At 40.5% G+C, this 17342-nt stretch overlaps 2 protein-coding genes across 2 annotated transcripts; one reads left to right on the forward strand and one right to left on the reverse strand.

The window, feature by feature from the left end:
• Positions 1-55: 55 nt before the first annotated feature.
• Positions 56-5677, forward strand: asb11 (ankyrin repeat and SOCS box containing 11; the record flags this gene model as incomplete). Its single annotated transcript, XM_084084182.1, has 7 exons — positions 56-144; positions 989-1118; positions 1273-1380; positions 1548-1704; positions 1848-1982; positions 5206-5394; positions 5495-5677. 7 exons carry the CDS (start codon positions 56-58, stop codon positions 5635-5637), a joined length of 951 nt encoding a protein of 316 aa, XP_083940308.1. The 3' UTR covers positions 5638-5677.
• Positions 5678-7202: 1525 nt separating this feature from the next.
• On the reverse strand, positions 7203-12106 carry LOC311064351 (gastrin-releasing peptide receptor-like; the record flags this gene model as incomplete). The annotated part of the gene is made up of 3 exons (XM_084084183.1): positions 7203-7517; positions 7987-8338; positions 11928-12106. The coding sequence occupies 3 exons, from the start codon at positions 12104-12106 to the stop codon at positions 7203-7205; spliced, it is 846 nt and encodes a 281-aa protein (XP_083940309.1).
• Positions 12107-17342: the final 5236 nt, after the last annotated feature.

The following is a 17342-nucleotide window of genomic DNA, read 5'->3' on the forward strand; positions in this document are numbered from 1 at the left end:
AACAAAAACGTTTTTAGTTAGTTTGCCTGGGCTTGTATGATCATTTTATCTTGTTATGGACTACTATCCCCCCCTGTGTTGCTACCTTGCCGTGGTGGGGAGTCTTGTGTTCTTCCGTGACCCTGGGGGCTATACCCCTGGCAGGTTCAACCAAGCCGGGCAGGGGGTATCACCCTGATGCATGAGAAGTAAGCGCATAGTGGTCATTGTGTGGATATCTATGTCATGCATACAGTACAATGCACCCATACTGTGAAAAAGCCACATGGGCCATCACAGGGGGTGAATTAGCCACGGATATAAGAAGGCCAGGTTTGTGTCACATTCACAATAGAAAATAACAACGAGCACTCTCAGTGTATGAAGCAGTTTCCGGGTGCACGGCTCACGAAGATTCACAGTAGATAAAGTAATAGCCAGCACTCCAAAGTCCTTCTGGTACTTTTATTTCATGCAGCACGGACAACACGTGTGTGTTGTGTTGTCCGTGCTGCATGAAATAAAAGTACCAGAAGGACTTTGGAGTGCTGGCTATTACTTGTGTCACATTCAGCCAAACAGAATTACTGTTAGTCAGTTGTCGAGGAGTCTGCTCTACTGTTTAGATTTACTATGGCTGCCACTCAAATAGAAAATGTTATGTACACGCACGTCACTTGGCAGAGTTCCCTCCACATATATGGGGGGCTAACATACAACGCACTCATGGCGGGTAAGATTTACTTTCTCTTGTGTATCATTCTTCAGGTCAGTTACTTTAATATGATTCAAATGCAGCTACTGTTTTCTACGAACATAGAACTTGTGAGCAGGACATTGGTGAGAACACATGATATCAACAACTATTTAAAGGTAGACTATTATTACTAGGCTTCTGAAGAAATCAACAAGGCACTGAGGATTGCTCATTTAGCTGGTTTGGCTTTAAAAAAAAAGAAAGACCCTGAAACCAGACAAACATAAACATAAAGATCTTCAGAACATTCAGATATCTGCTTGGCAAATGTGAAATCTATTCTGATATTCTTTGTTTCCCAGATACCTGGTCGGACCGGACTGTTCTCCATGATGCAGCATACCAGGGCAGACCCCTGAACGTGAGAACCCTTGTCTCACAGGTAGTCTCACCAGTTAAAATAAACACAGCATGCTTTACATCTTGTTTAATAATCAGCCAAGATTATAGGCACTTGACTATTCACCACTAGTGAACTATAGCCATGACTGCGATTCTCATTCATTTCTCATTGCCCTTTATCTTGTCTTTTCCAGGGCTGGGATGTAGACATCTTGACCACGGACAAAGTGTCTCCTCTCCATGAGGCTTGCCTGGGTGGCCATTATGCATGTGCCAAGATTCTCCTGGAAAATGGGGCTAATGTAAGGAGGACATTTCTCTCTCAAAGAGTTGTCTTTATGATATAGAATTAGAGAGATCAATGTATATGTGAATGTATTACTTTGCTATGAATTCTGTACCATTACATTCGTTTGGCTCACAAGATAGACAAACCATCAAGCTGTTGTGCATATGTATTTCTCAACAGGTAGAGGCAGTATCAGCTGATGGTGCCACACCACTCTCCAATGCTTGCAGCAGCGGTAGTGCTGCTTGTGTTAGACTCATCTTACAATACTGGCCCTCTGCCTCTATCTACACGTCACCCCACCTGGTATCTCCCATCCATGTGGCTGCAAAAACAGGTGTGTGTGTGTGTGTGTGTGTGTGTGTGTGAGAGAGAGAGATTATCTAGAAATTAAAAAAATCCCTCTAAATATGGGGCCGTGGTATAAACAAATTTGAGAACCCCTGTTGTAGAATGAAAACCCCCTTTTCTCTTCTTCAGGCCACAGAGAGTGTCTGGAGCTGTTGCTGTCCCATGGAGCTCAAATTGACCTGGAGCTGCCAGTGATCGGGACACCTTTGTATTCTGCCTGCCTGGCCAAGACCATAGACTGTGTAAAGAGGCTGTTAAACTCAGGTTAGATTCTAACCTGTACTAACTGTTTGTAGTGAGTGAAAATAAGTTTTGCTCTGATAGTCCTTCCAGTGTCTCAATTTCAACTTTGTTGTCACATCACATTTACAGCCAGGTGTAAAAAAAAAGTGGGTGAAATACTACAAGGTCACCTCATTTGCCGTTTTCAAGAAAGAAAGAAAGAACAAGGAAAAATATAGCTGCAAGCAGCGATAATACAGGGCCAGACATGGAAACTAGAGAGAGAGAGAGAGATGGATACTGGAGAGAGAGAGAGAGACATGGATACTGGAGAGAGAGAGAGAGAGAGAGAGAGAGAGAGAGATGGAAACTGGAGAGAGAGAGACATGGAAACTGGAGAGAGAGAGAGATAGAAACAGAATAGATGAGAGAGAGAGAGAGAGAGAGAGCGCCATGGAAACGGAATAGATTGAAGAGAGACATGGAAACGGAATAGATTGATGAGAGAGAGAGATGGAAACAGAATGGATTGATTGGACATCTCAACCTATTGCCATTAACAGGAATCGAACTCTCAACCTTCGGACTAATAGGCTGCAACACTACCCATAGTGCTATAGTTTTGTCCAGGCTGATGTTGTCTGTTGAAGATCATAAACTCTTGCCTTCTGTCATGAACCAAGCCAACACTAAGATCACTCGTTCACAAACCATTTACCAATAGAGAAATTGTATGTCTCCTCGCAACCGAAAACAGTGAAAGCAGCCGATCTACAAGCTCAGAAACACGTTGCTATCTGAAAGGTTTTGAGATTGTAGATCGGCTATTTTCAGAATGAAGTATGTCATACGTTGAAAAACGTACTCTCAAATATGCATTTCAGGTTATCTTTACCATTTGCACATGTATTCATTGATACAGTCATGTTGTTTGCAATTCAACTTAAATGAAGTCTGCAAGTGAGGCTTGAACAGTGATATTTGGAATGACTCTCTACATTACTTTCAAAGAAATGTGAGTCTTGCATGTATGTGTTAGGGGCAGATGAATAATTTTCATAAAACTGCAATAGTTCAAATCTATGGAATCCTGGGATTTTGGAGCAATCTGCACGAAACGTTTAACACTTGAACTTTGGACCTCTGCTGACATAATGATGGGAGCGGATTTTCCATAAGTGAAAAAATGCAGAAGTTAGGAGCCAATGGCTGTTTTTCATATAATTCAAAATGGTGGGCGATCTAAAGGTCAGAGGTCAAAAGTCAGACCACAAAAGTTGTCGGGCATGAAGAGACGCATGTGTGTATTGAAGTTTCATGGTTGTAGGTCAAACAGGGCATGAGTTGTACCTGTTCAAAGTTGGCACTTTCAATTGAGTGCAATAGCGCCACCCTTTGACGAATGAGTGTGAGAATTATTTCTTGGTAGTTTTTCATGAGCATCTACCATATGGCCGAGTTTCGTAAAAAGCGTATGCACGGTTAAGCCAGAACTGGCAAAAACAAGTATTTTTCAAACTGCTCAAAATTGCGGAAAATCTAAGGGCGGAGCTTAATGGTCAAATCGATACGTGTGTTCCTCATGAGTCAAGGCTCATGTGTAAGCAAGTTTCACGACTTTCGGCCAAACGAGGCATGACTTATGCCTGTTTAAAGTCTGCATTTTCAAAAAATTGCTATAGCGCCCCCCTTTGGCCAATTGGAGTAAGATTGGTTTCAGTGATATTTGGAATGACCCTGTACATTTCTGCAAAGTTTCAAAGAAATGTGAGTCTGCATGTATGTTTTAGGCGCAGATGAATAATTTTCATAAAACTGCAATAGTTAAAATCTATGGAATCCTAGGATTTTTGAGCAATCTGCACGAAACGTTTAACACTTGAACTTTGGACCTCTGCCGACATAATGATGGGAGCGGATTTTCCATAAGTGAAAAAATGCAGAAGTTAGGAGCCAATGACTGTTTTTCATATAATTCAAAATGGTGGGAGATCTAAAGGTCAGAGGGTGAAAGTTGTTCAGCATGAGGAGACGCATATGTGTATCCAAGTTTCATGGCTGTAGGTCAAACAGGGCATGAGTTGTACCTGTTCAAAGTTGGCATTTTCTTTTTTTTCCATTTATTTTTTTATTGGATTTTTCAGAACATGAAAACAAACATTCACAGAAAAGAAAAGACTAACACATTAACAACAAACAAACCGAACATACAAAACATACAATTACAAACATATAAGGGGAGGAAACTGTCTCTTTTCTACTTGGTCACTTATTGACTACTATGCATAGGCATAATCCATACACTTGGTCACATTTCAGGAAATAGAAAACAAAATGTCCATTAATGGGACAAATCCAACATACACCTTGTTCATTATGGTCAATCAAAGAAAATAAAGAAAATTAAATCAACTGAATTCAAATAAAATCTGGTCTTAATGTAGAGATATAAGTAAGCCATTTAAACCAGTTGTCCACAAAGACTTCAGTCCGACCTCTAAAGCTGAATGTAATTCTCTCCATAACAAATATATTATAGATTAAATCAATCCACTCATTTATAGTTGGAATAACATTTGTAAGCCATTTTTTAGTTAAGGCCTTTTTTGCAAAGTTGGCATTTTCAATTGAGTGCTATAGCGCCACCTTTGGATGAAAGATTGTGAGAATTATTTTTTGATCGTTTTTCATGACCATCTACCATATGGCCGAGTTTCGTAAAAAGCGACAGCACGGTTCAGCCAGAACTGCGAAAAGTGGCAGAAGCGACAGAATACTGCCAATATCAAAACAGGTACAGAGCTGAGAGCTCTGTCCCCGTAATAATAAAACAGGTCCAGAGCTGAGCTCTGGCCCTGTAACAAGTCAGAAGTGTCAAATATTCCTAATATGAGTAGACTAAATCTACGTATAAGGTGTGTTTAAGGAAGAAAATAACATACGATTCATAGTTTAGAGCACAATAGCAATAAAATAGCAGAAACAGTCCCATGTGCGTATAGTCTCACATTCATGTGAGACATAATTTAGCAGCAGACATGTCAGTGTAAACATAATTGGCAGTTCCAGTGCAGCAGCAGAGGAGCGCCCTGCAGTCTTAAGTTATATACACAGAAAAAGTAAACCTGTGAGTGTGTGGTGGCATTTTGGTGGGTTTTCGTTTGTTTGTTTTATACAGATACACCACACTCAAAAGCACCTCAATATCGTCAAAGACGGATTAGAGTTAAAACAATGGAAATGCTTTTCAATTGGGTACATACAGGAGCAGATGTCCACATAGGCTGTGAGCAGGACAGCCCTTTACATGTAGCAGTTAGAGGAGGCGGAGTCAATGTGGTGGAGTTGCTGATGGACTACGGGGCTGATGGGAGTTGGAGGAACGCAGAGGGAAAGACCCCTCTGGACCTGGCCCCACCAAACAGTGCAGTAAGAAGTGCACTGCAGAAGAAAGGTACGTCATTGAGTATGAAGACTGGGGCGTTCCTATGCACATAGATATTATGGACACGACTAAACAGTAACTCTATTCTCTCTGCCGTGTGACTCTCCAGGCCCGTGTTTGCTGTCTGAAGTATGTCGGTTCCATATACGGCGAAGTCTGGGAGGGAGCCGTCTCCACAGAACATCTGGGCTCTTCCTTCCTCACAGCCTTGAGGACTTCCTTCTCTACCAGTGTCATCCCCCAATGCTGTAAAATGTGACTCCGTGAGGATCCGTGGAAAACCTAAATATAATGTACATTGTATTTTATATTTAGGTGTTCCACAGGTCCTTAGAAACAATAAACAGCTTGGAAACAATAACCACCTATTTTGTAAATGTTGTTGTTAGTAACTGTTAATAACTATTGATTGATGACATCTTTATTATCCAAATGCATAATATGAATATTATGCATTTTTTGTACATATTTGTCAAAAGTATAAAACACAATAAATCTCTAAAGCTTATTTCCATTGTGGTCCATTGAGTTTAAGATGTGTGTGTGTGTGTGTGTGTGTGTGTGTGTGTGTGTGGGGGGGGGGCTAGGACATACAAGGTTTCTGCCTGACAGCAACGTTAATGCTTATAGTGACTTGCAATGTACTAGATCAGAGTAAATGGCATGGACCCTAGTCAAGGAACAATGGGATAAGTGGTCAATTGCCCCTTTCGACCAGGTTTCCCTTTTTTGGAAACCTGTCAACCTGAAAATGACAGATCTACCAGCACACAACACATCACAACGTGTTGTGAGCTTGTAGATGTGCTATATTTTTGCTATTTTTTAAAATAGTGTGTGGTAAATAGAGTGGTTAAATAGTTCCAAGAATAGGATAGCAGTTAAACCTGAACATCTGTCAGGTTTCATCCTGCCCGGGTGACACCCTGGCTGCCAGTGTGTCAGGGGCAGGAAGGAAAAACATCCTGTCCAATCACCAACAGCAGTATAACAGGATTAGGCCACTACAACTAATGTAATAAGTGTGTACTGAAGTGAAACATAACAGACCCCTGTCTCCTGCCTCTTGCGCAAAATATGACCATGCCATTTCTGCCATTATAAAATGCACTCAATCCATTTTACAGTCAGGAATACAATTACAACCACCTTGTTAGTCGTAGAGTTTTTGTGTACAATGCTCCAATCACGGTGTTGTATTATAACTTCTGCTCTACTTTTAGAGAGCCGTAAAAGATTCGTAATGAATCCGCAGACACGGTCTACACTGAGGGTGAGAATCACCCACCACACCCCAGTCCTTCTATTTATAGTACCATCATGCCAAGTGACTACAGTGTTGCACTGCAAATATATCACTTGTACATTGCAATCAATGATAAACTAAATGTAACAACTTTCCAAGCAATTGTAGACTTGTGTATGGTTGGCGACACATAGGAATTATACAGAAAAACAGAACAGAAATATTTCATAACTTCCATCTTTTTTTTTACATTCATGCAGCATGCCATGCACAATCTTGATCTCTTTTATATCAATTACTGCAGTGTCATTATAAAACACACATTAGGATGAATGTAATTTCACATCCATTTTGTAGAAATCAAAACCAACTGGAATATAACATTAATGTATAATGCATTATAGATCTCAATGAGCCGTAACATATACTTATCTAATCACACCAAAGCTCATATTTGTCACAAGTGAATCAACAAAGCAGATGCAAATAAATTAAATCAGTGTTGGGAATATGCAACTACATACAACTAAGTCCTTCTAAAACTTGCACATCTGAAATCAAAGTTGTAGCTTTAGACGGAGGTTATCTGTGTGTTTCCAGCACTTTGACTGGTTAATTTACTTGTATGGCACGAGCACATAAGCTGTCTTTTGAACTGCTTGTGGAAGCTCTTGCTCATCAAGTATAGAGCAAAAGGGTTCGCGCAGGAGTTGGTGAAGGCTAGGATACGAGCACACACACTGGCAACGAAGTGGCCCATTGACGTGTCCACCTGGCCATAGTGGTTGGAGTGGTAGAGGTAGATCACATGTGTAGGGAGCCAGCAGATGGAAAATAACCCGACAAACACCAGCACAGTCTTTGAAAGACGCTTCCGGGAATCAAACTGAAGGGACAGAGAGGGCAATAATCAACATCTGTTTGACAAAATGTGATAATTGATCATTTTTTGGTCAAATCAAAAGTGTTTTGGTTAAAAAGTGAAAGCTCTATATTATGAATGAATCATCTTTCCAGCTCTTTAATAAACAGAATATACATTTCCAGATGGGTTGCCAATTCCAGTCAATTAGGAGAGAGTATCCATTTATCAGTTCAATTTGTACAATGTTCCATTTACAAATTTGTCTGCTCACTTCTTTGTGTGCTTATCCTGCATTCTGTACGAGTTCTCTCTCCTGATTGGATAAAATTGGTATCCCGATCTGAAAATGCATTTTCTGTTTACTAATGTGCTGGAGAGATAGGTACCCCTGATACGGAACAAACACTCTATAGCAATAATTACAGAATATAGAGCTATTTAACACTTATTTAAACAAAAAGAAACAGGAGGCAAAACAACACTCTCAGACCTGTCTACTGCTATGCAAGTGTCCTGCAACAGGTATGTCCACGGTGCTTCTCATCAAACTGCGTGCGATGAAGCAGTAGTACACAGATATCAAGAGGAGGGGGATGATGTAGAAGACCATGAAGAAAGCCATAGAGTGGATTTTTGGGTGCATTTCCACTGCATGGGGATAGGGGGCACAGGTCACAAATGTCTCATTGGTTTCACTGATGTGGAAGGTGTGCAGGTCAGAGAAGATGGCTTCTGGAATGGCCAAGGTCATCGAGAGGAGCCAGATGGCAGCTGCTTGGAAACAGATGTTGACTGTAACACGAGACCTCTGGATATCCATGGATTTGACAACAGCTTTATACCTAAAACGAGAAGAGAAAATTGTGTAACCAGTATGAAATGAAATAAGAGCAAGTTATATCCAAATAAATTAAGTTCATACAGAAGCTACTAATATCAAAAGACTGCTAGTGCTAAACAAAGTCTAGGCTAATGATTGGATACACATTCTCACTCTAAAGTTGTACTATGATGAGCTGGGGCAACATCTCCATGCATCACTCGTCTGACGCGGTGGGATTCCCCGTCGCACTGGAATGCGAAAGTGCCATTCTCACAGGCTCCCAACTCGTGTAATAGGTTGACGCTAAAACACGTAAAACAAGGCAGGCACGCCATCAGATGCAGACTTTATCCCTATGGCATGAGGTAGCCTACCCCAGGCCATTAGGCAAGCGAGTGGCCATGCCTCGGTGCAAAGTCCGCTTCTCCTGACTCAGCACCATTCAAGTTACAATGGGCAGAGAATCTCATAAATCATCACGTCCTCGTCAACATGCAATTTGACACAATGGGTGTGAAACTGCATTGTGATTGGAGCATCAGTGAAACCTTTAAAGTTAGTTCTTCATACTATAAACTAGGCAAACTTGAGTACATTTGCATAAACATAGGCCTAATTAATCAAATGACACAACACACAATTTTGTGATTGTTCCAAGACTAATAGGAACAAGACAAATTGTTAAGTACAATGTTAGCAGCAGGTGTTGAAGATAGTTTGACAAGCTTAAAGGACCACTTAAACCATTTTCAACATATCTTCATATAGCTAATTGCTCCTAATGCTTAATATAATTTGGTACCATTTTTGTCCTCTCACTCTGTGTCTCAGAGGAGGGCTGTGGGCAGTTCAGAAGCCCGTCTACCAGTGACATCATCGGTAGGCAGGTTTGGTCATTTCAAACAAGATTTCATTTATTCTTTTTGGGGGCAGAGGTCTTTCCTTGTCCTCTACAGAGTGTGCATGCAGTTTCACGTCGATTTAAGCCAAGGGTGGGGAGGGACTGACGCACGCACGCAGGCACGCATGCACACATGGGTGAAGTGGACGGGTCCCTAACGACTTCAAAAAAGCAAGGGTGACCCCTCTGTACAAAAAAGGAAACCAATTAGACCCTGGCATCTACCGCCCTATTTCTATTCTTAGCTCCATCTCGAAAGTCATGGAAAAAATAGTCTACGAACAGGTCGATAAGTATCTTGCAGAGAAAAATCTAATTTACAAATTCCAATCTGGTTTCAGAACAAACCACTCCACTGACACATGCCTTCTCTATTTGAACGACTCTATCAAACAAGATGTCGACAATGGCTGGACCTCCAGAAGGCCTTTGACACCGTTAATTACCCAATTATGATCGATAAGCTCAAAGCAATAGGTTTTGATGATACGTCGGTGAGCTGGATGAGATCCTACCTGGAAGGGAGGGAGCAAGTGGTGGAAGTAAATGGCACCCAGTCCCCTCCCCTCCCAGTGACTTGTGGTGTTCCGCAAGGAAGTATACTAGGACCTTTACTGTTCCTGATATATGTGAACGATATGTCTTCAGCTTGCGACTGCAAACTGTTCCTGTTCGCAGATGACTCGGCTCTGCTGGTCTCGGACAGGGACAGGCTGCAGGTTGAGAAAACTCTCAGCACTGAACTCAACAAGATCTGTATCTGGCTCTCCGACAACAAACTATCATTACACCTGGGTAAAACCCTCCTCTTTGGGTCCAGTTCTAACCTTAGCAAGGCTGAGAGTTTCACGATCAAAGTGGGTGATGATGTTATCACAAGAAAGGAGGAAATTACCTACCTGGGTTCCATCTTGGAGGCAAACCTCTCCGGTAACAAAAACGCTGAAAGAGTGATCAAAAAGGTCAACCAAAGAATACGCTTTTTGTATAGGATTGGACGTCTAGTCAGTAAGAATACTCTGAAGATTCTTGCAGGGGCCCTCATACAAGCTATTACGATTATGCATGCTCCTATCACAACACCTCCAAGGCCTTAAAAACAAGGCTCCAAACATCCCAAAACAAACTAGTAAGGCTACTTCTTGGCCTCAATCACAAAACCCATCTAACCCCTGCTCATTTTGCTAGGATTGGATGGCTTAGGGTTGAGGACAGAGTACAGCAACTTGCTATGGGCCTGGTCTTCAAGATACAACATTGGGATCCCCCTGTATTTGTCAAAATACTTCCAAAACGTTAATGAAGTCAACGATCATAACACCAGAGGCAGCTCCACGAATCATGTTAAACACAGATTTGGCACAACAAAGGGAATGAACTCGTTCTCATGCTATTCATCAAAAATGTGGAATGCCCTACCAAAAGGAGTAAAGGAGTGTAAACCCCTACTCACTTTCAAAACTGACCTAAAGATACACCTTCAGGAGGCTGCAATTCGAAAATGGCCCCTGTCTAAGTCTCAACCTACCCCCCCCCTCTCCCCTTTTTTTCCTTCTCTTGTACATATTTTTCACTCTTCATACCAGTAACCTGTAAGCTGATTGTATGACGTTCTGTATAGTAGTGTGTATATCTGTCTGTCTCTTATATGTCATCATGATTTGTGTGCATGGGGACTCATTAAGCTCAGTGCTTAATGAGTCTTCCAGTTTAGTAGACCTTGTATTGTGAATTTGTACTTCCATTTACTGTTGTTCTCATGTCTTACTAAATAAAGTACATCAATCAATTAAGTCCTTCAGCACCTTGGACAGCGACCAAGTGAGATGGGCGCACATGCGCGCAGTTACTCACCTTGTAGCACTCCACATTGCAACCTCACCTACCCTTTTAATGGGAAAGAAATCAATGGAAATGTGGTAGGCTACTCACCACAACAGCAGGTCACTGTTATTAATAAACATTCAGACTGTTCCCCAAAGGCAGCATTTAAAATATGTTGTAGTATAATATGACAAACTTCAAGCTCTCGGCACATTATCGGAAAACCACTCTGATGTAGGCTAACTTGCCTTGTACTGAATATTCATTCATTTTATATTCCACGTTATTAGAACTATAGTCCACACCAAAGAAGACTGTGATGTGCACACAAGCAAACATTGTTTAAAAATAGTAAATAAATAGAATGGAAAATGGAAAATGCTTGCTTCTTCACGGTAGGATAATTTTCCATGTAATAAAAAACAGACGTTTCGGCGCCAGTCGTCATCAGTGAATGGTCCACTGGCATAGCCTAGGCATATGGCACTAGGCTACAAATCGATATGGTGTTAAAACTTAAAATAGGCGGCATCAACAAAAAAATAGCCAAAGGCCATTGATAACTTTTTTGATAACAGTAAATAGGCTAATCTGGAAAACATTGCCAAAGGATGTCCCAGAGATTAAAAAAGTGAATTGTTGCCTGCCTATACGTCACTATCTGCACACAAATGTTGAAGTTATTTGTAAATTAGGCTCCTCCTGCATGGAGATGTCGATACTTAATTTAAGGTCCTCGTAAAACACTGCAGAACTGAGAAAACATTTAGACAAGTTGCCCTACGTTTACAATCACATTTTTTGAGGATGTGATGTGACAGAATATAGGCTTAGGCTATAGTAGCCTAATCTGTTATGGTCCATTTGGGTGCATTAATTGTACCGGTCAAAGGATAGAGCTGTGAGCGTGAAAACGGAGACCCCCACTGAGGTGAGCTGGATGAATGGGATGAGTTTGCATCCAACTCGGCCGAACAGCCACTCGTCCATGAGATACCGACTGGCATCCACTGGAGCGCAGGTGACAAGCAGCAGCAGGTCACCAAGTGCAAGGCTTGACATCAATAGGTTAGGCACTGTTCTCATGGACTTCACGCAGATACATATCTTCATTAAAGTGACATTCCCTATTAGTCCAATAATAATGATAATAGCATAGACAACGGCGATTCCAATACCGGGGAGCCAAATGTAGTATTCCTGTGAGTCGGTAATATTCCAAGATAATTTTGATACATTAAATATCACGACCCTATTCTCCTCTGTGTTTAAAATGGGCGAATCCTCCAAAGACATTGTAGCCTCAAATTAAAAGGTGTACAGTAGCTATAGCCGAAATGCATATCCTCCTCTGAAACGTTCGGTGAAGACTGTAACCTTGCTGTTACGTGCATCACTTACCTGAGATGAACCTACCGTATAAGGAAAGGACGAAGCGAATGCAAGATTGGAATAATCTTGCAACCGGCTATCAGTGTCTGATGGTGTGATTATCAACATCTCCAATCTCTGGCAAAATGTGAAAAGGGCTGTTGCAAAGTTTATTAGCACATGATTCATTATTCATTTAATTAAATACCAGAACAGATATGCCAAGAAGAAACCACCTTTTAAAACTAGGCTTGTGTATAGGCTACAGTTTTTTGCCTTTATACTCCATTTCATTCCGTCAGTCAGTTAATCCTTAAAGCAGACTTTGGATTTTTTCGACATCTCCAGTTAATTTGGCGACTAGCCTATAGGTACGTATTGCATATGCATCATCCATGCTGCTTTGTCTATTAATAGCCAGCTTGGTTTTGTTGTTTCCTTAGTGAACAACACAGAGATAGTGTTTATGTTTTGCCTCTGTCCCTTGATAAGCCAGTAGTGCAGCATTCAGTGCCTTTAACTCCTATCCGCTTGCATATGGTCATATAATTGTGACCCATCTGAAACGTGTGGAAAACGTTAGGAAATTGCGTGACAGATGCAAATATGCCTTTATAATTTTATTCTATCTTGACCTTATGACTCACCAACACTTTTATGGTTTGGGGCTGTGTTTTATTACAAAAGTAATCCCAAATTAATTTGAATTGAACGTCATACATTTCATTTCAAATGTTAGAATTTGAAACTGTGTTTGATATACTGTTTGACATACACCACATGATTGAAAGAACAAAAGAAAGAAAGAATGAACCTATTTCTCAAAAGGACAAAATTAGCCCTAGTAATGAACAAATAACACAAAAAAATATATTTGCTACTTTGCTAAGGATATAAGGAAGGAGAGCATTTACAGACAGTAACTTCAGTGTTTGCAGGGATAAACATCTGATATAAAATGATCAAGTAAACAATTAGGTTACTTAATTACTTTACTCTAATGTGATTTATTTCATTTGTATCTACTTAAGTAATTGACGGGGGTTACTTAGAAACCTGTTATGTGCACATGAAGCACACTGTTTGCCAGAAGGAAATTGATTGATTGATTGATGTACTTTATTTAGTAAGACATGAGAACAGTACATGACAGTACATAACAGTACATGGAAGTACAAATTCGCAATACAAGGTCTACTAAACTGGATAGCTCAGTTAAGCACTTAATCAGTTGATAATGTGCTGATGCATGAAGTGGTAAATAAATGGCATAGGACTGAACCTTTAATAGCCCAAGATGCCCTCAAGAAACCCTTTGCTCCAAAGTATTTTGAAGCTTAATTCTGTTAAAAAAATGTGTAGTTGAAAAATCGCCCAGGAAAGAGACAGCATTTCACATTAAAGGATCTCTCTTAACACCTCTCTGGGATTTTACTTCCCAAATAACCTATATGATTTGAAACAACAAGGTATGAGTATGTTGTCACTTTTGTTTACACTGCTTAGTTATTTTGTCTTTCTAAGTGAATTGACCCCTGCACTGCAGATAGAGGATGCTGACAGACAGAGAACGTTGTGTGACAAGTTGACAACTGCTTTTTCCACTAAGCTACAGCACCATCAGCACCATGGACAGGGCTCCTTCATGAACAAGTCATGTTCAAATGCCCCCACTGCCATCTGTTGGTAGTGATGATGACTTTGCTGAAAATATCGTTTATTTTTTTTCCGTCACAAAGCTGAGACTAAATAGACTGTATACAGGCAATTATTCGATTAGGCGTGCAATTCATTAATGCATTTTATATAGTCTTAAATAGTGAAAATTGCATTGGAAAATTGCATTGACAATTTCTTTGGCCTGGCTTTGCATCATCATTGATTGCATTTGCATCAGACGAAGAGATCCATCAGTGTTGAAGATCCTCAGTAACTTTCACATCCAACACAAAGTCCATGGTAATCAAGGGCGGCAGTGGCTCAGGGGTAGAGTGGCAGGTAAAGCGGCCGGATGGAAGCCGTGAGGTTTCCTGTTCAAGCCCGGGCTCTCCCAGTACTGTGTTGAAGTGTCCTTGAGCAAGATGCTGAACCCGGGACCCCTAATTGCTCCCGATGAGCAGGTTGGTGCCTTGTATGGTTTCCTCTGCCATCGGTGTATGAATGTGTGTGTGAATGGGTGAATGTAATGCTCAATCTGTGTAGAATGTAAAGTGCTTTGGATAAAAGCGCTATATAAATGCACCATTTAAGCAAGCCCTGTGGTGACATTTGCATGGATGCAATTATCTTGAAGATGAGGACATCATTGAAGAAGTTGTCACGAAAAAAGTGAAACTAGAAAAAGTGCTCCTCGGAGCACAGGTCTCCGCCAGATCAGGTAGGTTATTGTGGTCCAGTAATGTTCGGAATTCGCCAATCAGGATGACTATACCGACTATATCGATATTGACTGTAGAGATAATGTGTACCGATTTGCATGATGTTTGGACCAAATGTGTAGGAGTAGCATAAAAAAGAAAAGTGTTGCGAAAATCAGCCTCCTGGTGGCACTATAATAGGGCAATGTTAAAAGGGTAGCATTTGTTCCTCAAGGTAGTGCGAATGTATGTGCAAGTGTGACATACACAAATGTATAGTCACATTTTTGTTTGATTATGTATGTGTTCTTTGTATTTTTGAGAGCCTTAATGTGTAATGGAATGAGCAGGGAACTTATATTTTTGGAACAGACCTATCCCACTTTCCGCCACAAGGTGGCAAAATCGTCTGAGACAGGTAGCTTTAGGTGGTCAGGTGACTGTCTTTCTTCAGATGAACAAGGAAGAGAGATTGAACAACACCAAAACTAACTCTGTCTCCCGTTTTTCCCTGTTTGTTCAGGTAAATGGAACATTAGAACATGAAACATGTTCAAAATGAGCACTTTGTAATATAAAACAAAGTTTGTCCTGGTTTTATGCCAGAAATGTTGTGATTTTGTAGTAGTTTGTTGTGTGTAGTGAATCTGGGTCTAAGCAGTCAGATCCATGGTAGCCATTACTGCTGCTCACAAACATGTCCTGTAGTGTTAAACTAACAGTATATTTGCTGCTCCCTTTTAGTGTTAAAAGCTCCTGCTGTAATGTTTAATTTGTGATTGCACTTTTTGCATTGAGAAATGTTTATTGTTGTTTTGATTTAGTTAGTTAATCCTCTCCATGAATGCCTTGCAATGTGTCTTTGTAATCTGTCCATTGTGATGTACCAATGCAGTATGAACCTTTTTGGTCAAAGTAAGCAAGTGATTTGTGATTGATTTCATGTGTATTCATAAATAAGGTCATGTTAATATGACATTTAAAAAGAATTAATTCTTAGCAGTAAGCACTATATTATTGGTAAAAGCCAAAGAGAATATTCCAGTGTATTAATGCTGTGAAAAGTAAACACATGGGAATGTGAATATGGAAGTTGTATATTGTGGATTTTGATGAAAATGTGTAAAAGGAGAAAAGATGGGTTTATTGATATTTTGTGAATGTGAGAATATTAATACATCATACAGCAATTGAAACTCTTTGAAACAGAGAAAGAAAATGGTGATTTAACCTGAAATATTGTTAATAAATTGAGATGAACAAGGAAGAGAGATTGAACAACACCAAAACTGACCCGTTTTTCCCTGTTTGTTCAGGTAAACCTGCAGATCAGTTTGAAAAATATAATCTGTTTACGAAGCCACACCCCTGGGGCGTGTAACACAAGTTTCACCGCAATCGGACGCTGCGTTCATAATTTGCGGCAGATCCGTCTTGATCACATGACTATAGAGATCATGTGCTCCGATTTGTGTGAAATTTGGATTTAAAAAACCCCAGAGTAATATCAAATAATGTGTTTTACATAAGTCGGCCTCCCATTGGCACTATAAAAGGCAAATGTGATAAATGCAGGGTAAAGGTTTTTCCTTGGCCTATAGGGAGTGTGCATACAAAGTTTTACACAGATCTGTGCAGTTAGGTAAAAACACGAATCGGCCTGTTATAGCGCCACCATGAGGCTGATTGGAACATTTTCAAGTGGCATTTCTTCCTCTGCCTAGTGGGAATGTGTGTGCACAATTTCATGGAAATCGCAAGCTGCCTTCATGATTTGAGGCATTTTGTTGAAAACGGACCAATCCTGCAAACTTTGGAAGCCAACCTTAGCCAATCAGGATGGAATATTGAAAATCGGACAGATCTGTGTTGATCACATGACTATAGAGATACTGTGTAACGATTTGCGTGATCTTTGGATAAAATCTGTAGGAGTAATATCCAAAAATGGGTTTTGCACAAATCGGCCTCCTGGTGGCACAGGCCCATGTGAAAAATTGGGGCAGAAGTTCTGAATTGGCATCCAGGGAGTCAGGGAGTGTGTGTGCACAGTTACGCAACGACCGGGCCAACGGTGCCGGAGATTAGCTGCTCACAGACAGATGGACACACGGACGGATGGACACACACATGGACGGACAGGGTGCAAAACATACTCTCACCGTGCCTTTCGACCTGGCGGAGACAATTATGAAACAAGGAGTTTAGATGGAAAGTGGGGTCCACACGCATAGGGTGGATTTATTTTCACCACCTGTTTTTTATTAATCCTTGAAGTGTGTATTTTAAGATTTTGCCACGTAACAAAATAATGTCCCATGGGATTCTTTTTTGCATATCCTGAACCCAAACCAGAAAATGGAAAAAATTGAAAAGAGCACAACTTTTGAAGGAAACAACCTACAGAGACAAAAATGTGATTTGGACCCAAGGAATGTGTGACATGTCTTTTTTGAAATAGTAATCTAGGATCATAGGTAAACCAAGAACCTATAATCAGTCTAAACAGTATAATATAAAAGAAATCAGTAATCTGTACTTTGCAACTATACACAATAGGATGCCAGGTC

This window comes from Gymnoscopelus microlampas (genome assembly GCF_963454915.1).
Source record: "Gymnoscopelus microlampas genome assembly, chromosome: 17".
In the NCBI taxonomy this organism is placed as follows: domain Eukaryota; kingdom Metazoa; phylum Chordata; class Actinopteri; order Myctophiformes; family Myctophidae; genus Gymnoscopelus; species Gymnoscopelus microlampas.